The 22,443-nt window shown below is 47.3% G+C and overlaps 1 protein-coding gene across 4 annotated transcripts in view; it reads left to right on the top strand.

The window, feature by feature from the left end:
• Nucleotides 1–22,443, top strand: part of PNKD (PNKD metallo-beta-lactamase domain containing) — an 88,333-nt gene that overhangs the window by 42,344 nt on the left and 23,546 nt on the right. Inside the window, exon 1 of one of the 4 annotated variants that reach the window (XM_053598013.1) lies at nucleotides 19,399–19,752. The exons of the other annotated variants lie outside the window; for them this stretch is intronic. Within the exon in view, the coding sequence (XP_053453988.1) occupies nucleotides 19,598–19,752 (155 nt within the window). The 5' untranslated portion in view covers nucleotides 19,399–19,597. Of the gene's footprint in view, nucleotides 1–19,398; nucleotides 19,753–22,443 lie in introns of those variants that run through there. 4 annotated transcript variants of the gene reach the window in all.

Consider the following 22,443-nt stretch of genomic DNA (forward strand, 5'->3'; position numbering starts at 1 on the left):
CTCAAAACAAAAAAAAAAAAAAAAAAGAAAGAAAGAAAAGAAAAAGTTTTTAAATAGGGACTGAGAACTGGCTCAAGCCTGTAATCCTAGCACCCCAGGAGGCCACGGTGGGTGGATTGCCTGAGCAAGAGCGAGACCCTGTCTCTAAAAATATCTGGGTGTTGTGTTGGTTGCCTGTAGTCTCAGCTACTCAGAAGGCTGAGGCAAGAGAATCACTTGAGCCCAAGAGGATGAGGTTGCTGTGAGCTATGACCCTAGGGCACTCAACCCCAGGGCAACTGAGTGAGATTTTGTCTCAAAAAAAAAAAGAAGTTTGAAAATCACACTAATCTTCCTTACCTACAGATAAAGAAACCAAACCTGGGCAGCGCCTGTGGCTCAGTGGGTAGGGCGCTGGCCCCATATACCGAGGGTGGTGGGTTCAAGTCCAGCCCCAGCCAAACTGCAACAACAACAACAAAAAAAAAAAATTAGTCGTGGCGGACGCCTATAGCCCCAGCTACTCGGGAGGCTGAGGCAAGAGAATCGCCTAAGCCCAGAAGTTGGAGGTTCCTATGAGCTGTGTGACGCCACGGCACTCTACTGAGGGCGATAAAGTAAGACTCTGCCTCTACCAAAAAAAAAAAAAAAAGAAAGAAAGAAACCAAACCTACAATGTTGAGTTGGGTAATGGATACTTTAGAGCTGGGCTCAAGCAATCCTCCTGCCTCAGCCTCCCAGACTGGGAGTGCTAGGATTACAGGCTTGGGCCACTGTGCCCAGCTAGATTTCTTTTTTTTTTTTTTTTGAGACAGAGTCTCACTCTGTTCCCCTGGGCATAGTGCCATAGCATCAGAGCTCACAGCAACCTCAAACTCTTGGGCTCTAGCAGTCCTCTTGCCTCAGTCTCCCAAGTAGCTGAAACTACAGGTGCCTGGCACAATGCCCAACTAATTTTTGTTGTTGTTGTTTCTTTCTTTTCTTTTCTTTCTTTCTTTCTTTTTTTTTTTTTCTATTAAGACAGAGTCTCACTATCTTGTCCAGGGTAGAGTGCCATGGCATCACAGCTTACAGCAACCTCAAACTCTTGGGCTTAAGCAATTCTCTTGCCTCAGCTTCCCAAGTAGCTGGGACTGCCACATTGCCTGACTATTTTTTGGTTGTAGTTGTCATTGTTGTTTGGCAGGCCCGGGCTGGATTTGAACCCGAGCTCTGGTGTATGTGGTTGGCCCTCTAGCCGCTGAGCTACAGGAGCCACGCCAATTACTGTTTAATTATTTTTTTGTTTTATTTATTTATTTATTTTTTGAGACAGAGCCTCAAGCTGTCACCCAGGGTAGACTGCTGTGGCATCACAGCTCACAGCAACCTCAAACTCCTGGGCTTAAAGCGATTCTTTTGCCTCAGCCTCCCAAGTAGCTGGGACCACAGGCACCCAACACAATGTCCGGCTATTTTTTTGGTTGCAGCCATCATTGTTGTTTGGTGGGCCCGGGCTGGATTCGAACCCACCAGCTCAGGTGTATGTGGCTGGTGCCTTAGCTGCTTGAACCACAGGCACCGAGCTTGTTTTTATTTTGAGACAGAGTCTCACTATGTCACACTTGGTAGAGTGCTATGGCTTCACAGCTCACAGCAATCTCACAATCTCACAGCAATCTCAAACTTGGGCTTCAGTGATTCTCTTGCCTCAGCCTCCCAAGTAGCTGGGACTACAGGCACTGGCCAAAACGCCCAGCTATTTTTTGTTGCAGTTGTCGTTGGTTAGCTGGCCCGGGCCAGCTTCGAACCCACCACCCTTGGTGTATGTGGCTGCCGCAGTAACCACTGTGCTACGGGTGCCGAACTGTTGTTGTTGTTTCTATTTTTAGTATTTTTTAGTAGAAACAGGGTCTCACTCTTGCTCAGGCTGGTCTCCTGAGCTCAGGCAATCCACCCCCCTGCCTTGGCCACCCAGAGTGCTGGGGTTATGGGTGTGAGCCACAGTGCCTGGCCCAGCCAGATGGTTTTCTTTTTTTTTTTTTTTCCAGCCAGATGTTTTAAATTGCGCATAATAAAAAGTTATTTAAAAAGAAACTGAACTCAGTACAGTGTACAATGGCATGCTCCCAGTTTACAGTTGGGATTGGTAGAGCCAGGACTCAAATTCAGTGTCTTTAATATTCATTGAATAAGCACTTATGAGGGGTTGACTGTGTGCTAAGCACTGTGGCAATGCAGAATAAATTACAGTGTCTGCCCTCTTAGAGCCTACAGTCTGGTGGGGAAGCCAGATGTCAGCAACTAATCTCACAAATGAATGTGTTGTTATGAACTGTAATACATGTGCTGAAGGCAAGTGTACTTGGTGCCCTAAGAAAGTAGCCCCCAGGGACCTACCTCATTTAGAGTGGGGGAGGGTGGCCTGTAAGAGTAGCCCAGGATGGATGGGCAGTGTGTGTGAGGGTTCATCGTGCACACACGTGTGGTGGCAAGCGTGTTTTGACCCCCTCTCAGCGGAGGAAACAAACTACATGAAGGTAGTGGGGGCAACCCTGAAGTTGAAAGAGCATGGGGTATTCTGGAAACTTCCAGGAAAGAAGCGAGGCTGGAGAGGGTTAGGCACTGGGGCATGGCCTGAGAGGAAACTATGAAGGTGGCAGGGACCAAGTCTAAGGGCCTTGTGGCTTGATGACTTCAGATTTTACCCTAAATGGAAGCCACTGAATAGTTTTAAGCAGGGGAGAGACATGCTCTGGGTGATATTTTCAAAGAACACCCCTGCCTCTGAGCTGTGAGTGGGTTGAAAGCCTGGAGCCAGTTCCCACTGGGGAAAAGGTGACAGCTCCACTCTGAAGAGACAGCACACTCCTGCTGTCCTGAACCCACACATCTCTTGGGTCTCATTTGGCTGCCTCCATTTGCATATCCACTTACCTCTTCTCCAGCCTATAGCTGATCCCTGTGGGCACCACAGCAGGCTTTGGGTTTGGGCAACAGAAAGCTCCCGCAGGAGATGGAGACACAGCCCTTGTTCTCCTTCCTCCCAGAAAGGACACCACAGACTGGCTCCTCCCTCAACCAGAAGTCACAGCCTCCTTTAGGCAGCCCTGTCCATATAGCTCCGTCTCTCTGTGTCTAACTACTCCCTCCTCTGACCCTTCAGGCCTAGGGTGGGGGGATGTGTGTGTGTGACAGAGTGTCACTATCCCTGGAGCACTTTCCTGTACCCTGCCCTAGCCTTGTAGAGTAGGCCCCTTATAAAACTCTGGGTGGTGGCTCACACCTATGGTCCCACCATTTGGGGGGGTTGAGGTGGTAGGATCAGTTGAGACCAGAAGTTTGAGACCAATCTGGGCAACATGACAAGACCCTGTCTCTACAGAAAAATATGGTGACATGCACCTGTGGTCCCAGGTGTTTGGGTGGCTGAGGCAGAAGGATCCATTGAGCCCAGGAGTTGAAAGTTTTGGTCCCACCACTGCACTCCAGCCTGGTGACATAGTGAAGACTGTCTTAGAAAACAAAGAAAAGGGCGGCGCCTGTGGCTCAGCGAGTAGGGCGCCGGCCCCACATGCCAAGGATGGCGGGTTCAAACCCAGCCCTGGTCAAACTGCAACAACAAAAAAAAATAGCCGGGCGTTGTGGCGGGCGCCTGTAGTCCCAGCTACTAGGGAGGCTGAGGCAAGAGAATCGCGGAAGCCCAGGAGTTAGAGGTTGCTGTGAGCCGTGTGACGCCACGGCACTCTACCCGAGGGCGGTACAGTGAGACTCTGTCTCTACAAAAAAAAAAAAAAAAAGAAAAGAAAACAAAGAAAAGCAAAACAAAACAACTACCCTCAGCCTCAGATTATTGCTTGAGTATGTCATCTGTTTCCTGGCAGACTGACTGACATGCCTCCTACCCAGGTTGTAACACAGTAACAGTGGAAAGAGCATGGACTTTGGGGTCAAATAAAACCAGAATTGAATTCAGGCTCTGTCCCCTATTAGCTGTGTGATGGCATAAGTCATTTAGCCTCTCCAAGCCTCAGTATGTTAACTCTAAACTGAGTTAACCCCTAAATGATGCCATTACCTTCCTTACAGAGCTGTTACAACAGTTAGGTAACATATGCAGAGGACCCCACACAGGCCCCATACTCAGTAGACAATTGGTGCTCGTTTGTTCTGTCTTCTTCCTTCCCCCACAACTGAACATTATTACAGGCCGTGTGTCAGACACAGCCCTGGGTGCTGGGTGTGAGGGAGAGACAAAGGCTTGTTTTTGCCTATAGTGAGGCCTCGGGTTTGTAAAGGACATCTAATGGCCAGGATGCTCCTCCATAGTCCAGAGTGGAAAAGCAGCTACTTTTCCAACCATTAACTCTGTTTCACTATGATGAGACATTTTTAGTGACCAGGCAATGCAATTAATTGTGGTGATCAGAAAAGACTTTGAAGAGAAGATTCAATTTATTTTTAGTTTTAAAAGAGTAGTACTCAAAGAAAGGGCATATCAGGGGCGGCGCCTGTGGCTCAGTGAGTAGGGCGCCGGCCCCATATGCCGAGGGTGGTGGGTTCAAACCCGGCCCCGGCCAAACTGCAACAAAAAAAAAAAATAGCCGGGCGTTGTGGCGGGCGCCTGTAGTCCCAGCTACTCGGGAGGCTGAGGCAAGAGAATCGCGTAAGCCCGAGAGTTAGAGGTTGCTGTGAGCCGTGTGACGCCACGGCACTCTACCCAAGGGCGGTAGAGTGAGACTCTGTCTCTACAAAAAAAAAAAAAAGAAAGGGCATATCAGCCTCCCTGCGGATTGACTCACTCTCCTCCTCCCCTCAGAGAGACTGCTAGACTCCCTAGACGAGAACTGGGCCCTAATTAGTGAGTTACTCTTGGGAGCATATTGTATCCCTTGGATGTATTGGGGCCCAAAGGTACCTGGTGTCTTGAGAAGGTTGCCTTCAAGGAATTCTCCAGTTGGGATGGGGCAGGCTGGCTGAAGGGGGCACGCAGAGGGGAGCAGCTGGACCATAGCACACTAGAGAACTGGGTTGTGACAGTATTGCTAAACCAAGTAATGGAAATTTGATTGTGTAGACACTGGCTTTGAGCAGGAGGAGCCCCTCTTTGGAGCAGGGATGCCAAAGACTTCATCTGATGATGTCCAGGGGATGTGACTGCAGGTGTCTGCAACAGGCCAGGCATGAGGACCCAAAAGCCTCATCTGGGATGATGACAGTGGGAAATGAAAGGGAAGGATCACACCTTCAGCCTTCATTCATAAAATGTTAATAAACATATGAGCGCCCACAGGGACCACATGCTGATGTTGCAAGAATGAGGCAAAATACACCAATATCAACGCACTTGTAAGAACCTGAGAAGGCCCATGTACTGCATCTTTTCTTGAATAGTCACAGTTAATCCTCACAGTAGCCCCATGTGGATTCTGCAGAGACAAAGAATAAAGCTTAAGTAGATAAAGAACATTGCTCCAAAGTGCAGAGTTCCTAGTACACAAGGTTCGAAGTTGGTCATTCCAAGTCTAGCACACACCCTATGATCCGCTCCCTCCTCTACAGCTCCCCCCTTCTTACCCACAGGAGCTGCAGGGGCAGCACTAGGAACAGTAGAATAGCCTGAGTTCAGTGACAGGTGCGGTTTATGAAGCGGAAGTCTTTACCTAGGCCTGATGAGGTGGCTACAGAAGGCATCCTCCAAAGCTGGGTATGAGGATTGGTTTGTTTGACAAATACAGATGTTCCTCAATTTAATATGAGGTTGTATCCTGGGCCAGGCATGGTGGCTCGTGCCTGTAATTCTAGCACTGTGGGAGGCCAAGGCGGGTGAATTGCTTGAGCTCAGACTGAACAAAAGCAAGACCCCATCTCTACTAAAAAAAAAAAAAAAAAAATGAGAGAGAGAGAAAGAAAAATAATAAACTAGCCAATGTCATGGCAGGCATCTGTAGTCCCAGCTACTTGGGAGGCTGAATGAGGCAAGAGAATCACTTGAGCCCAAGAATTTCAGATTGCTGTGAGCTATGATGACACCATGGCACTCTATCCAGGGTGACAAAGTGAGACTTTGTCTAAAAAAAGAAAAGATGGGGTCACATACCAATGAAGCCATCCTAAGCTGGACACAATGGCTCACATCTATAATCCTAGCACTCTGGAAGACCGAGGTGGGCGTGAGCCCTGAAGTCCAAGATCAGCTTGAGAAAGAGTGAGACCTCCATCTCCACAACAAAATAAAAAAATTAGCTGGGCATGTGGCACGTGGCTGTAGTCCCAGCTACTTGGGAGGCTGAACAGGATGATCACTTGAGCCCAGGAGTTTGAGGTTGCAGCGACCTGTGACAATGCCACTGCTGTCTAGCCGGGGTGACAGAGCAAGATTGTCTCAAAAACAAAACAAAACAAATAATAATAAAATAAAGCTATCCCAGATTAAACATATCATAAGTCAGAACGCATTAATATACCTGACCTACCAAACATTGTTGCATGGCCTGGCCTGCCTTCCACGTGCTCAGAAAACTTCCATCAGCCTACAGTTGGGCCAAGTTATTGGGCAACACAGTGCACTGTAGAGTATCCGTCGTTTCCCCTTATGATCGAGTGGCTGCCTGGCAGCTGTGCCTTGCTGCCGCTGCCCAGTACCACAAGAGAGTGTCACAAGTGAATACACCCAGGAAGAAAATAGACAACATCCCTGTCCTTGTGGCTTCCACTGGAGAGGACAAAGTAATCTCTTGCAAGTGTTGAGTTCTTTCTGTGCACCAGGCACTGTTCTCAGAACTTCATATGATTCATTTCCTCACAACTCCATGAGACAACTCTATCATCACCCCTACTCCACAGGAAAGAAGAGAAAAGCAGCAGTGGGTGCCGAGGTGGCCCAGCTGCTGGGGCAGGAGGCCAGGGATGAGTGGGGAGGCCTGATGGGGGAGGAGAGAGATAGGCAGGGGCTGTATCTTTAGGGGCTACAGAGTCCAGGCTTGCCAGTCGGGGCTATAGTCCACAGACAACAAGGAGCTACCGAAGCGCCTTAAACAGGAGAGATGTGCTCAGATTTACATTACACAAAAGTGCTTCTGGAAAGCTAGAGGACAGGGTAAGTTGGAGGGCCCCCACTGGATTAGGAAAGGATGTGGCAAGGGTCCACGTGAAGGGGGTTGAGAGCTATAAGAGCAAAGCCAGGAGCAACAAAGGTGAGCAAGGAAAGATGGATTCAGGAAGCTGGAATGTTGTAGGATTACCAGAAGCACCAACTGGCTGTGTGGGAAAAGGAAGATGTCAGTTTATTTATTTTTTTGTTTTTGAGACAGAGTCTCACTATGTCACCCTCAATACAGTGATGTGGCATCACAGCTCACAGCAACCTCAAATTCTTGGGTTTAAGCGATTCTCTTGCCTCAGCCTCCCAAGTAGCTGGGCTTTCAGGCGCCCGCCACAATGCCCAGCTATTTTTTGTTGCAGTTGTCATTGTTGTTTAGCTGGCCCGGGCTGGGCTCCGACTCTCCAGCCTTGGTGTATGTGGCTGGCACCCTCCTCATTGAGCCGTGGGCGCCAAGCTGATGTCAGTTTATTTTTAAGTCAACATTTCTTGAGCATCTATACGCCAACCATTGCATAGAGCGTGCCAAGCATGTGTTATCTTATTTGGTCCTCACAAAACCCTAGGAAGTAGCGCCTTTTCCCATCTTGACCTACAGATGAGACCGGGGATCAGTGAGGTTGAGTAACTGGCGCAAGGTCACACAGAGCTGTGTTTTGAGACCAGGACTTCAGAAGGTGTGCTCTTATAAATCACCTTTAGGTGACAGACAAGAGGGAACATCATTTGCCAAAATGAGGGACACTTAGGAGCAGGAGAGGGTGACATGAAGAGGTCAGCTTTGGACAAATCAAGTGGAGACTATGGGATGTCCTGGCAGAGCTGCCCAGAAAGAGGATGGACATTGAGATACGCAGCTGAGGAGAGAGGTCCCTGTGAGCAACTCCCATCTGAAGTAACAAGCGTGTGGGTGACCGCTGGGGTCAGGGCAAGCAGTGAGTGTAGAGCAAGAGGAAAGGGCCAGGGAATGGACTCTGGGATGTGACCTCTCACAGAGAGACAGTGGCAGGGAAGGCAAAGGAATTGCTGCCTAGAAGCTCAGTGATAAGGTCTGAACAGTGACAAATGGGCTTGACCCTCAAGGGGACAGAGCCAGATGAGGATGGGGTAGTGGAGGCAGGAGCCCAAGTGAGTGGCCTGAGAATGGATGCAAAGTGACAGGTAGAAACAGCAAGGAGGATTGCTGTCTTGTGTTATAAATGACAGCAATGTTAGTAAAATATTAATTTAAAAAATTAACATAGTGATACATTCTCATGAGAGAAGGTTAGAAAATATTTGAAAAGTTGGGCAGCGCCTGTGGCTCAGTGAGTAGGGCGCCAGCCCCATATGCCGAGGGTGGCGGGTTCAAACCCGGCCCCGGCCAAACTGCAACAAAAAAATAGCCGGGCGTTGTGGCAGGCGCCTGTAGTCCCAGCTGCTCGGGAGGCTGAGGCAAGAGAATCGCGTAAGCCCAAGAGTTAGAGGTTGCTGTGAGCCGTGTGATGCCACGGCTCTCTACCCGAGGGCGGTACAGTGAGACTCTGTCTCTACAAAAAAAAAAAAAGAAAATATTTGAAAAGTATAAGAAAAAAGTGATACTCCCTGAGCCCACCAACCAAAGATTATGACTGGTAACATTTTAGATTTTTTTCTATGAAATTTCGTTTACAAAGTTGCAGTTATTCAAAATTTACCCAATTTTGTACTCTGTTGGGTTTTCCTCTCCACTTTATACATGTGATAAAATGTAAAATTTACCTACAGTACTAGTTTGGGTGCTTTTGGCTGCAAGTATCAGAAAATCTAGCTAATTGTAGTTTACATTATAAGGGTAATTATTATCTCACATAACAAGAAGTCGAGAGCAGGGTAATTCCAGGATGGGTGAATTCAGGAGCTCCATCCTCTCTTCACTCTGCCATCTACACATTGGAATAGTCTCTTAACTATTCCCTAATACTCTTATGATGGCTGCTATAGTTTCTGGTGTTTCAGGCAAATGACAGCATCTTCAAGCAAGGGAAGAGTACAGCATGACAGTCACGTGCTATATAATGTTTCAATCAGTGACAGATCCACATAAACGGCGGTGGTCGCATAGGATTAAAATATTGTATTTTTGCTGAACCTTTTCTATGCTTAGGTACATACTTACCACTGGCATACATTTGCCCACAGTATTCCCTGGTAACATGCTGCCCACGTTTGTGGCTTAGGAGCAATAGGCTAGACCCCGTGGCCTCAGTGCACAGTAGACTCTCCCAGCTAGGCTTGTGTAAGTACACTCCGGGGTGTTCGCACAATTACAGAATTGCCTAACAATACATTTCTCAGAATATGTCCACATCATTAAGTGACACATAACTGTATTTCCCTTCTTAAGAACAAGGAAAGTCTTCCTGGAAAGCCTCCAGCCTGTTTCCCTCCACATCTCAGCATCTGTGTGACCTGGAACAATTGAATTGATTTCTCTGTACCTCAGTATCTGTATCTGGGTAATGGGAATTGTAATCAGATTTGATTCACAGGGTTTTTGTGAAATCTGAGGATTAGTCTGTGTAAAGCACTTCCAGCAGTGCCTGGCACATGATTTGTGATGTGTAAATATTTGCTATTATTATCTAAGGGCAAGAATTGCACCACCTTCCTATGTCTCACCAATAGTTTGGCTAGGCAATGAATGCACCAGCTGGCTTGGACCAATCAAGATCCACCCGCAGGGCTGGGGAGGGACTCTCTTAAAGGCAAAATAGGGGTTAACAAGGAAAAAAAGAGAGGGGGTGGAGAATGGGTATTAACCAACAGGACCTGCCATAACCCCATGTTAAAAACACATGGTGTTGGCTCAGCGCCTGTGGCTCAAGTGGCTAAGGCACCAGCCACATACACCTGAGCTAGTGGGTTCAAATCCGGCCCAGGCCCGCCAAACAACAGTGATGGCTGCAACCAAAAAAATAGCCGGGCATTGTGGCGGGCACCTGTAATCCCAGCTACTTGGGAGGCGGAGGCAGGAGAATCACTTGAGCCCAGGAGTTGGAGGTTGCTGTGAGCTGTGATGCCATAGCACTCTACCCAGGGTTATAGCTTGAGGCTCTGTCTCAAAAAAACAAACAAACAACAACAACAGCAAAAAAACACATGTGTTTCTCAACATGTGAACAGAATTCTATTTGTTCTATTTGTTCTAAGTGTTCTATTCTTTTAAACTTTTTATTTTGAAGTAATTTCAAAATAAAATTTGAAAAATTTTGAATTTTGAAATTTGAAGATTTACAAAATATTTGCAAAAAAGTACAAGATCTCATGCTTGCCACCTAGCTTCCCCAGTGCTCACATCTTTCTTAACTACAGTATTAGAATCAAAACCAAGACATATGCAATTCTAATAACCTGTCTATACTCATTATTGATTTTGACAGTTTTTCCCTAGTGTCCTTTTCCTGGTGCAGGACCCAGTTCAGGATCACACATTGCATTGGATTCTAATTTTAAACACCACTCTAAAGCAGCACAGAGGTCCATGGCACCTAACCCTGTTGCAGGCCCTCTAGGTTGTTTTATAGAGTTTCACCATTACCAGTAACCCCTGGCTACCCTGGCCCTCTAGGTTGTTTTATGGAGTATCACCATTACACAGTAACCTCTGTAGCCTTAAAGTTTTGTGTACATTTCAATTTTGTCTTTGGGGAAGATCCCTAAAACAGTCAAAGGAAATGAACGTTTTTAAGGCCGTGATACATATTGGTAATTGCTTTCTAGAAAATTGTACAAATTGATGCCCCCGCAAACAATACACATCTTCCCTTTTATTTTATTTATTTTTATTTATTTATTTATTTATTTTTATTTTTTTATTTTTTTGAGGTAGAGTCTTGCTCTGTCAACCCAGCTATAGTGCAGTGCTGTTATCATAGCTCACTGCAATCTCAAACTTCTGGGCTCAAGTGATCCTCCCACCCCAACCTCTAAAGTAGCTGAGACTACAGGTGCCTGGCTAATTTTTCCTTTTTTGTTTTTAAGCAGAGCTAGGGTCTCACTCTTGCTCAGAGCTAGTCTTGAACTTCTGACCTCAAGTGATCTTCCTGCCTCAGCCTCCCAGAGTGCTAAGATTATAAGTGTGAACCACTACACCTGGCCTTCCCATATTGTTAAATCTTCAAAATTTTATTCTTGTTTTTAACCTTTGCTATTTGGTTAAGCAAAAATCAAATCTCATTGTTTAACTTGCATTTTCTTGATTCTTTTGAGATTTAACATTTTTTCATAATTTTTAGCCATTTGCTCTTTGTTAATTGAATTCATCGTTTTCTCGTTTATTTAAAGTCTTTATATGTTAAATAGATTAAATCTTTGACGCAGAAGGCTGAGGCAAGAGTTTAAGGTTGCTGTGAGCTATGATGACACTAAGGCATTCTACCTAAGGTGACAAAGTGAGACTCTGTCTCAAAGGAAAAAAAAAGGTAGCGAGAGAATAATATATGCCTATTAAAGAAAATTAGGAATACACTTTTATGGCCTCAGAAAGTCCTCTGCTATCCAGAGATTGAATATGTACATATTTCATTTTCTTCCAGTTTTGTATGATATCATTTTTTATCATTAACATCCTATTCAACTGGAATTTGTTTAGGCAAACTCAGGTCTAAGTTGCATTTTTGTAAATTGTCAGTTATACCTGTACCATGTCATTCCAGCACCATTAATACTTTTCCTGCTGTCTCTGTCAGCTATTGTTGTAATAATGCTGCATAACAAGCTGATTCAAAACTAAGAAGTACAGCAGTAAGCATGTATTTCTCCCTCATGCATGTTTGGGCAGGCTGAATTTCAGGTGATCTAGGCTGAGCTCTCCTGGGCTGGATTGGCTTCCCAGTTGTGAGTGGGATCCAGGTTGGCTACACATACCTTTCTTTTTCCTAAGATCAGCAACATCAATGGCATGGATAAGTACATTTTGCCTCCACTGAAATGGGGCATAGTGAAGGGTGTGTTTATAGGGAGAGATGAAGAACTGAGAACTGAAATGCAATCTTCCACGCCCATGGAGTCAGCCTTTCAGGAAACTAGGTCATGTTGAGATAAAAGCAGAGCACAGTCCAGAAAAGGGCCCAAGGTCAAGGCAAGTTTTTAAGGCAGGGAGGTACTTGAATTCACTCACTCAAAGGATGAGAAAAAGTGGTGGCCAGGAAAAACACTGGTTGAAGACATGGGCAAGAGGGACTAATAGCAATTTCTCTAAAAATTCCTATGTAGAGAGGTGAGTGGGCACAGAAATTGTTTTCTCTAAGAAGAGTATTTGCTGAAAGTGAAGGAAATGAAGTTGGGGCCTGAGGTTTGGAATAACAACTACGAATAATAAGAAAAGACCTCAGCCAAATGAATGTACTGCCAAGCATTAGTGTTGGGGTCCCAGTAAGGACTAGATCGTAGTGGTCCTGATTCGCATGGGACAGCAGTTGCCTCCACTCTGTCCACTACCAGGGAGCAGGAAAGGTGGATTGTTAGGTTGATACAGGCAGATCTGGAGTTTGGCAGACTAAGGTTAGAGCAAATGGGGGTGAGGAAGCTACAACTGGTGAGTGGCCAAGGGATTGAACCCAAGTCCAAATATGGGCAATAGGGGGGCTGAAGGGTAAAAGAAAAGAAATGGTTTAAAGAGTTGGAGATGGAGGACCATGTGTACCAGGGAGGAAAGTCAGAGAAAAGGACACTGAATGGGAGTTTGAGAGCAATTTGAGGAAGAGTAAAATCTTATCTCCACCAAAAATATTAGCCAGGTGTGGTGGCACATGCCTGTAGTACCAGCCACTCAGGAAGCTGAGGCAGGAGGATTGCTTGAGCTCAGGAGTTTGAGGTTGCTGTGAGCTATAATGATGCTACAGTACTCTAGTTGAGGTGACAGAGTGAGACTGTCTCCAAAAAAAAGAAAGAAAGAAAAGAAAAGGACATTGGAGTTTAGGTTTTCAGAGGCAGAGATGTTCCAGGTGAAGCCAAGGCGTGACCATGTGAGCAGGCTGCTGAATTACATTGAAGGCCTTGGCATTGAGGTCAAGAATTGAGGACAAGGTGTAATTCAGAATTACCTATGCAAAATGCTGGACCTGCTGAGTCTGAATCTCTGGGGGCTTTATATTCACAAGCTCCTTGAGTGGTTCTTAGGCTCCCTAAAGTTTGAGAACTGCTGGGCTAAGTTGTTGAAGAAGCTGTGCTTCTTGGAATTACCTGATGGAAAAAACCGGGAAAGAAAACCAAAAATGTCCAATTCCTCAGAGAGTCTGGCTTAGTCAGTGCACAGGACTGATGAGGAGAGGTGGACAGTTTTCACATGAGGCAAGAAGAGGTCAGTGGTCTTGACCTGGACTAGAGTTAACATTTCCCTTCCCAATCTGGAGATGTGACAATGTTGGAGGCTCAAGCTTTCCCCTGCACAAGGCAGAACAACGTTGGAGAGGTGGGGAATGGAAGCTAAGATTATATTCTGTTCATACAGGACAGGGTGGGAACTCTGTGAGAAGGCAGAGGATGTGTGTGTGTGGGGGGGGGGGATTTATTTCCAACCAAACCAGGATTCTGGAGTGTTCAGCACAATGGCTTGGGGAGAAATCCATGATGAGGATAGGATGGTGAACTTCGGGTGGGGAGGCGACAAATGAGGGTATGAGGATTGACAAGAACAAGACCAGGCTAAGCAGAGGCCAGGTTATCTCAGCCACCACTTCTGCATTGGGTTAACTTTTCTAAACTGAACTAATTTCTCAAGCTGGTCCAACAAGATGTCTCTTTTCTCTAACATTCATACAGCTCCAACCATCTCAACTCCTTCATGATTGTGTCATCGTCATTGTCATCTTCATTATCATCAATGATTTCCTGGATGCCAGCCAAGCACCACTCATCAAGTTTGAGCCATGATGCAGAGATGAAGGCAGCCTCTTCATTCTAAGAGAAGCTCCCAGGCCAGTAGGGAAGGCAAGATTCAGACACTAGGGATAGGCAGCCCGGCTGTCAGGTGGAACAAGGGGCAGGCATGAGAACCCCAACCGCACCCCAGGAACCTGGAAAGGAGCTTGCCCTTTGTGACTGAAGCTCTAAAACCACCACCAGACCTACAGGACTGTCAGTCACCTGACTCAGGTCATTAATGGGTCTTTCCTAAGAGTCACAGAGGCAAGTGCTCCCACACTGCCCAGGGAAGGAGTCAAAGACCTGGAATGGGTGGATTCGGATTCCACCGACATGGCTCTCCTGTAGCTTTCTTTGATATTAGGGGACTGTCTCAAGGCTTGTTCTAACTCCTATTCACCATCTGCCTCCTGAGTGGGGTTTGGATTCCACACAACTCTCCTTCAGGGACCAACCCCACTTATCAGAACAGGAGGGTTCCAGTCTTCTGACAATCATAGTGTTCAGTGACGATAGATAAATTGTCATTCATCCATTCCTTGTTTCTGTCATTCATACCTTTATTCCTCAAATACTTAACTGAAGGGCCTCCTCTGGGCCAGGCTTTAAACACTGCCCTGGAAATACAGGGATGACAGGACTCCATGGGGCTTATATTCCAGTGGAGGTGACAGAAAAGATCCACAAGATAATATCAGACTGTGAGAAGTGCTAAGAAGAAATAAGCAGAGTAATGTAAGTAATAGAGAGTGAGGTGGTCAGGGAAGGCCTCTCAGAAGGGGTAACATTTGTCTTTTATTTGTTGTATAAATTACGTATAGTAAAGTGGACAGATCTTTAATGTATAACCAGGCAGATTTTTACATTTGCATATGCCAGAGTTTTCAACATGTACTATGGGACCAGACATTTGGGACCAGATAATTCTTTATTATAGGGGTCTGTCCTATGCATTAAAGACCAATAGCAGCACCCTTCCTACCCAGTTGTGACAATTAAGAATGTGTCCAGGGCGGCGCCTGTGGCTCAGTTGGTAAGGCACCGGCCCCATATACCGAGGGTGGCGGGTTCAAACCCGGCCCCGGCCAAACTGCAACCAAAAAATAGCCGGGCATTGTGGCGGGCGCCTGTAGTCCCAGCTACTCGGGAGGCTGAGGCAAGAGAATCGCTTAAGCCCCAGGAGTTGGAGGTTGCTGTGAGCTGTGTGAGGCCACGGCACTCTACCAAGGGCCATAAAGTGAGACTCTGTCTCTACAAAAAAAAAAAAAAGAAAGAAAGAATGTGTCCAGACATTGCCAAGTGTCTCTTAGGAGGCAAAATCACCCCTGTTGAGAGCCACTGGTATATGCTGTGAAACCACCCTTCAGTTCAAGATACAGCATGGATGGATTGGCATTTGAAACCCCACAGACGAGAAGTTGCTGCCTGTTCAGAGATCTGAGGGAAGAGTGTTCTAAGTGGAAAGAGCATGAACAAAGGCCCTGGGGTGGGAATGAACTTGGCTTTAAGGAGCAGGGTGGCTGGTCTCTGGGACCAAGGGTGAGAATGGCATCTGAGAAAGTTGAAGTGCCAGGCTCAGTGCCAGCAAGCAGAGACCTATGAACTATCATTAAGAGTTCAACTTTTCAGGCACCTGTGGCTCAATGAGTAGGGCGCCGGCCCCATATACCATGGGTGTCGGGTTCGGCCCTGGCCAAACTGCAACAACAACAACAAAAAATAGCCGGGCGTTGTGGTGGGCACCTGTAGTCCCAGCTACTTGGGAGGCTGAGGCAAGAGAATCGCCTAAGCCCAAGAGCTGGAGGTTGCTGTGAGCTGGGACTCCACAGCACTCTACCGAGGGCGACAAAGTAAGACTCTGTCTCTAAAAAAATGAGAGTTCAAGGGTGGCACTTGTGGCTCAAAGGAGTTGGGCGCTGTCCTCATATGCTGGAGGTGGCGGGTTCAAACCCAGCCCTGGCCAAAAACTGCAAAAAAAAAAAAAAGAGAGAGAGAGAGTTCAACATTTCAAGGAATATTTGTGACTATTTAATATGTATTTGGCACCATGCCAGACACCAAAGAATTGAAGATGAATAAATCAAGTCATTGTCCTACTCTTTTTTACTGTTTTATTATTATTTTTAATTGACATACAATGATTGTACTTATTCATGGGGTACATGTGATATTTTAATACATCTATATAATGTATAAGGATGAAATCAGGGTAATTAGCATATCCATCACCCTAAACATTTACCATTTCTTTGTGTTTAGAACATTCAAAATCCACTTCTCTAGCTATTTACTTATTTATTTATTAAAAAAAATTTTTTTTGAGACAAAATCTCAAGCTGTCACCCTGGGTAGAGTGCCATGGTGTCACAACTCACAGCAACCTCCTACTCTTGGGCTTAAGCAATCTCTTGCCTCAGCCTCACAAGTAGCTGGGACTACAAGTCACCCCCCACAATGCCTGGCTATTTTTTTTTTTTTTGAGACAGAGTCTTTTTGTTGCCCTTGGTAGAGTGCTCTGGTGTCCCAGCTCACAGCAACCTCCAGCTCTTGGGCTTAGGCGATTCTCTTGCCTCAGCCTCCCAAGTAGCTGGGACTACAGGCACCCGCCACAATGCCTGGCTATTTTTTGTTGCAGTTTGGCCAGGGCCAGGTTTGAACCCAGCCCCTCCAGTATATGGGGCTGGCACCCTACTCCTTGAGCCACAGGCACAGCCCTATTTTTTTTGTTGTGGTTGTTGCAGTTGTTATTGTTGTTTTAGCTGGCCCCAGGCCAGGTTTGAACCTGTCAGCCTGGGTGTATGTGGCTGGCGCCCTACCCATTGAGCTACGGGCGCTGCCTTCTCTTAATTACAGTCATCCTACAGCTATAGAATGCTAGAACTTATTCCTCCTAGCTAGCTGTATTTTTGTATCTATTAACCAACCTGTGGCTAACCTTCATTTCTCCCCTATCCTACCTTTCCCTTTCTCATTATGTCACCCTTGCTAGAGTGCAGTAGCATCATCATAGTTCATTTTAGCTTCCAACTCCTGGCTTGAAGCAATCTTGCTGCCTTAGCTTCCCTAAGTGGTGGGATCACAGGCACCCTACCACCCTGCAGCCCGTATTCTTAAGGAAGTCGTAAAGTCTTCAAGACTATAGACTCTGAGTTAGACATGTGAATGAAAAAATATGGCATGGGTATTACATTTAATGATAAAATTATGTATAAGACCCAGAGATGGCACAAAGGAGGACATGCTAAGCCCCTGCAGTGTGATGGTTCAAGAAAGTTTTCTTTCTTCTTCTTTTTTTTTTTTTTTTGAGACAGAGTCATAGTTTGTAGCCCTCAGTAGAGTGCTATCACATCATACCTCACAGAAACCTCAAACTCTTGGGCTCAAGTGATTGTCTTGCCTCAGCCACCTCCCAAGTAGCTGGGACTACTGGCACCTGCCCCAATGCCCGGTTATTTTTAGAGATGGGGTCTCACTCTTGCTTAGGCTGGTCTTGAACCTGTGAGCTCAGGCAATCCACCTGCCTCGGCCTCCCAAGTGCTGAGATTACAGGCGTGAGCCACTGTACCCGGCTCTATTATCTATAATCTTGTTAAAGTATGTGTGTGGCTTGAGATTTAGGATTCAGTCATCTCCATGTTCTCTATAGGCTCATGCCTGGGCCTGCATTTCCTGCTTCTTATTACAGGGACTGTGTTTTACTTTCTCAATATAATGCTTGGCATAGCCTTATCTGCAAAAAGGTGTGTTCACCATGACTTTGACGGTGCTTCATAATTCTTCACTTTGCATGTATAGACACAGACTTAGAGGTACAACTGCTCATATCCTCAGGTCCCAGAAGGGCCTTCTGCAAATTAGCTTATCAATTTTCTCAGAAGGAGCTTAATTACAGGCAAGGAGACAGGGAAGGAGCAGGTCATAGTCCCTCAAGATGTACCCAAATGAGAGAAACTGTCTGGGTTTTCTGTATTAAACCCAGAATTAGGTGTTGGAACTACAATTCCATTTGGGAATAATCTGAAACATTCTCTGGCTTTTTTGGTGGAGGGCGGGAGGATGAGGAGGATGAAACTCCATTGCATTGGGATAATAATCCTACAGTTATGGGCGGTGCCTGTGGCTCAGTCGGTAAGGCGCCGGCCCCATATACCAAGGGTGGCGGGTTCAAACCCGGCCCCGCCAAACTGCAACCAAAAAATAGCCGGGCATTGTGGCAGGCGCCTGTAGTCCCAGCTACTCGGGAGGCTGAGGCAAGAGAATCGCTTAAGCCCAGGAGTTGGAGGTTGCTGTGAGCTGTGTGAGGCCATGGCACTCTACCGAGGGCCATAAAGTGAGACTCTGTCTCTACAAAAAAAAAATAATAATAATCCTACAGTTATATACTCTCCATACTAACGATTTAGCCTGTAGATCCAAATATCTAATCTGAGAAATACCTAATTTCTCGCCCCAGAGGAGGGGAGAAAACCTGTGATTGAGAATTTCAACATCTACCCTTTCTTAAACCAGAGCATAGGAAGCAGGGAAGAAAACAAGATCATTGCCTCACTTGCTTTCCCCAACCCCAACCCCAGCTATCTGCCAGTGGGAAGCACAGTGAGCTTGACTGTTTGCAGCATTTCCTTCTCTTCCGGTACTGGGCCAGAAGGAGTCCAGGCCCTGCTCCTGTATGCCCAAATGTGTAGATTTCACCACACCTACCCTCACATCTACTTCCATGCCACTGACCTTAAGGAATTCCGGAACCCATCAGGAAGGCTGCACTAGGAGGCTGGGTGGATGGTAATATGGAGGTCTCACTGGGCTTGGGAGTCAAGAGCTCCTCAGCCCTAGACATTTCTCTGCCACCCCAGCCCCCAGACTGTGGCTTCTTCTTATCCTTCAGGGCATGGCTCAAATATGGCTTGCCCTGGAGGCCCTCCCCCATCTAAGTTGAGCCCTCTGTGCAACATACCACTGCCTGCTCTCTTTGCTTCCTTTCTAGCACCACAATTTGTCATTACACACACGTGTGTATATATATAATATATAATCACGTTTGTTTGCTTATTTGGTTTATCTCCCCACCAGATTTTAGATTGTAGGCTCCAGGAATGCAGACTGTCCGTGTGTCTTTGACCCTTGAATCCTCAGAGCCTGGCAGAGTGCTGGGCATATAGGAGGAGCTAGAAAAGTAATTCAGTTAATGAACAAATGTATGAATAACAGTTGATCAGGTTCTCTCCAGCTGAAAAAGTTTGACTCTAAGGTTGCTGCCAGAAGGACCACTCCAGGGCCTCTCCCAGTAGTCCCCAGGAGGGTGAAGGGGGAGGGGCGGGCTGACAGCTTCTGTCGCTTCCCAGGACTCAGGCGACTGTGGAACCGGATTAGCGCAGGTCTGAGGCCTTTTGGGCCCCGCCTCCCGGCCTGCCGGCCTGGGCGGAGTCAGGCCGCCCCCAGCCTGGTGGCATTCGACGGTAAGCCCCTCTGGGGAGAAGAGGTGAGCCTGAGGGCGAGCCAATGGGCGGGGTGGGGCGGGGCCAGCATGCCCTCTAGCCCGACTAGCCGGGCGGCGAAGGGGCGGGGCCCTAGTTGTAGGTTCCCTGCTGGGGGCGGACCGTCGCCTAGCAACGCCCGCCCCGCCCCCGGCCGGTGCGGGTGCTGCCCCCAAGCATGGCTTGGCAGTTGACCGCGAGCTGGCTGTGGGTCACAGGCTCCGGGCTGCTTTTCCTCCTTGTTCTGCTGGTGAGCCCCCGCGGCTCCCGAGCGCTGCAGGGCCTCCGCCGCCTGCTCATGGCGCGCAGCCAGCGGCTGCTCTTCCGAATCGGGTTAGTGCCGGGCTCTGGCGGGATGCGGGCGCGGGAAGGCAGGCGCTGGCAAAGGGGGCTGGGGGAGGGCGTAGAGGGTTAGGACCTTGACTTGGGCTGAGGGATCCAGGGCTAGAGGACAGGGACTGGGAAGACTGGCTTGAGGAGCCACTGAGTTGGGAGAGTTGGGGGAGTTGGGAGGCAGGAGAAAACTGAGATGTGCAAGGGAAGGAGGATTCGGGAAGGCGGGTCAGGGCCAGGGAAGAGGGTGTGAGACTGCACCTGGAGAAAAGCTCCGGATAAGGGGCCGGAGACCAAGGCGCTGGAAAAGGGGGTCTGTAGTACAGGATCCCGAGCTGGCAAGGCTGTCCTCCTCAGAAGCTGAGGTCGGCAGACGCCCACGCCGGTGGGAAAGTACAGGATAGTAGTGCCTCGGACCATCTAACGGTCATTTGAAACCTTCCACGTGTCCCTCCCTCTCCCTACTCCAACTCCCCACTACCCTACGTAGGTGCCTCTCTCCAAGCTTGAGTCAGTCTGTCCCTTTTCTTCAGTCCCTCACTCGGGCCTGTGTGGAAGTCCCAGGCTGTGAAATCTGACTTGACTGACTTGGGGGAACTTGTCAAGGCTCACCGACCTACAAGGTTCACTGACACATCAGTCCCTCCTCCGCACTTTTCCCTTCTCCTCCCTCTGCCCCTTCCTTCCTGGTCCAGGCAAGGCTGGTAACCAGCGCAGTTCTGCCACAGAGCCACTGAGAGGCAGGGAAGGCACCAGAAGACGGGCTTAAGGGCCCCTGTACCCTTCCTCTACTAGCCCGGGGCCATGGGGCAGAACCTCATGCCCCAGTTCAAGAACAGTGATGTGGGAATTGTAGGAGCCCTGGCCACAGGCCAGGTTGTAGGGAAGGCCTAAGCCTGGGAATTTCCTGAGCTTCAGAGAAGACATTGTGCAATTCACCTCTCCTACCCAGACTACCCCAGATACTTTCAGAAGCTTCAGGCCTACCATTCCACTCACACTCAGTCTAAGAAATGGAGCTATAAAGACCTAGTGGGCAAAAATCTAGCAAAACATGGAAGGACGGGTCTTTGTGTTTGTGCCTTTTGGGATATTCACATCTTTAATATCCCAAATGTTGGTCACATTCCACATAATACTACAAGTTACTATTGCTCTGCAAGTAGCATTAGAATAATAAGATGTAATATCTCCATACTTGGGATTTTTTTAATTAATTAATGTTTTTGTAATGCTGATGTTTATTATTCAAATCTCACCAGTGGAGTGTTTGATTGGCTTTTAAAATAAGGGCATTTTCATTATATTGGCATAGTTGTCTATACTTAGGATTTTTTTTTTTTTTTTTTTTTTTGAGACAGAGCCTCAAGCTGTCACCCTGGGTAGAGTGCCATGGCATCAGAGCTCACAGCAATCTCCAACTCCTGGGCTCAAGCGATTCTCTTGCCTCTGCCTCCCAAGTAGCGGAGACTACAGCCGCCTGCCACAATGCCCGGCTATTTTTTGGTTGCAGCCATCATTGTTGTTTGGTGGGCCCGGGCTGGATTCGAACCCGCCAGCTCAGGTGTATGTGGCTGGCGCTTAAGCCACTTGAGCCACAGGCACCGAGCCATATACTTAGGATTTTTTTTTTGTTGCAGTTTGGCCAGGGCTGGGTTTGAACCCGCCACCCTCGGCATATGGGGCCGGCGCCCTGCTCACTGAGCCATAGGTGCTGCCCATACTTAGGATTTTTTATTTGTTTTTTTTTTTTTTTGTAGAGACAGAGTCTCACTTTATGGCCCTCGGTAGAGTGCCATGGCATCACACAGCTCACAGCAACCTCTAACTCCTGGGCTTAAGCTATTCTCTTGCCTCAGCCTCCCGAGTAGCTGGGACTATAGGCACCCGCCACAACGCCCGGCTATTTTTTGGTTGCAGTTCAGCAGAGGCCGGGCTTGAACCGGCCACCCTCGGTATATGGGGCCGGCGCCTTACCGACTGAGCCACAGGCGCCGCCCCTACTTAGGATTTTTTAAAAAACATATTTCTCCCCACAAAATTTCTGGAAATTTTATAGTTCTGTCTAGGGAAGGATTTTTAAATATACTTCTGCCTTTCAGAATTGGTAAGTTTGAACTCATACAAACAGTCTAAGGAAGTAGAAGATAGAAAGAAGTTTCCATAAGGAAGTAGAGTCGGAATTCCTGAGTTCAGAATGCCCAAGATCCCCATCACAGATACTTGAGGGTTTGGATATTCCTAGAACTTGAGATTTGGGAGTTTCCAAATATCTGACATTGGAATATTCAGAGAGCTCCTTCAGAATTCAGCATTTGTTTGTTTGGTTTGGTTTTGTTTTTTTTGAGACAGTGTTTCACTTTGTTGCCTCCAATGCCATGGGTGGGCGTCATAGCTCACAGCAACCTCAAACTCCTGGACTTAGGTGATCGCCTTGCCCCAACCTCACAAGTAACTTGGACTACAGGAGTAACTGGGACTTTAGGTGCCTGCCACAATGCCCGGCTATGTTTAGAGATGGGAGTCTCACTCTGGCTCAGGCTGGTCTTGAATTAGTGAGCTCAAGTGATCTACCTGCCTTGACCTCTCAGACTGCTAGGAGTATAAGCTTGCACCACCTCACCCAAACAGAATTTAGTATTTCTATGGGATTTCCTGTGTCTGGATTTTTTTCTTTTTTGAGACAGAGTC

This window comes from Nycticebus coucang, chromosome 7, assembly GCF_027406575.1.
Source record: "Nycticebus coucang isolate mNycCou1 chromosome 7, mNycCou1.pri, whole genome shotgun sequence".
NCBI classification, from domain to species: Eukaryota; Metazoa; Chordata; class Mammalia; order Primates; family Lorisidae; genus Nycticebus; species Nycticebus coucang.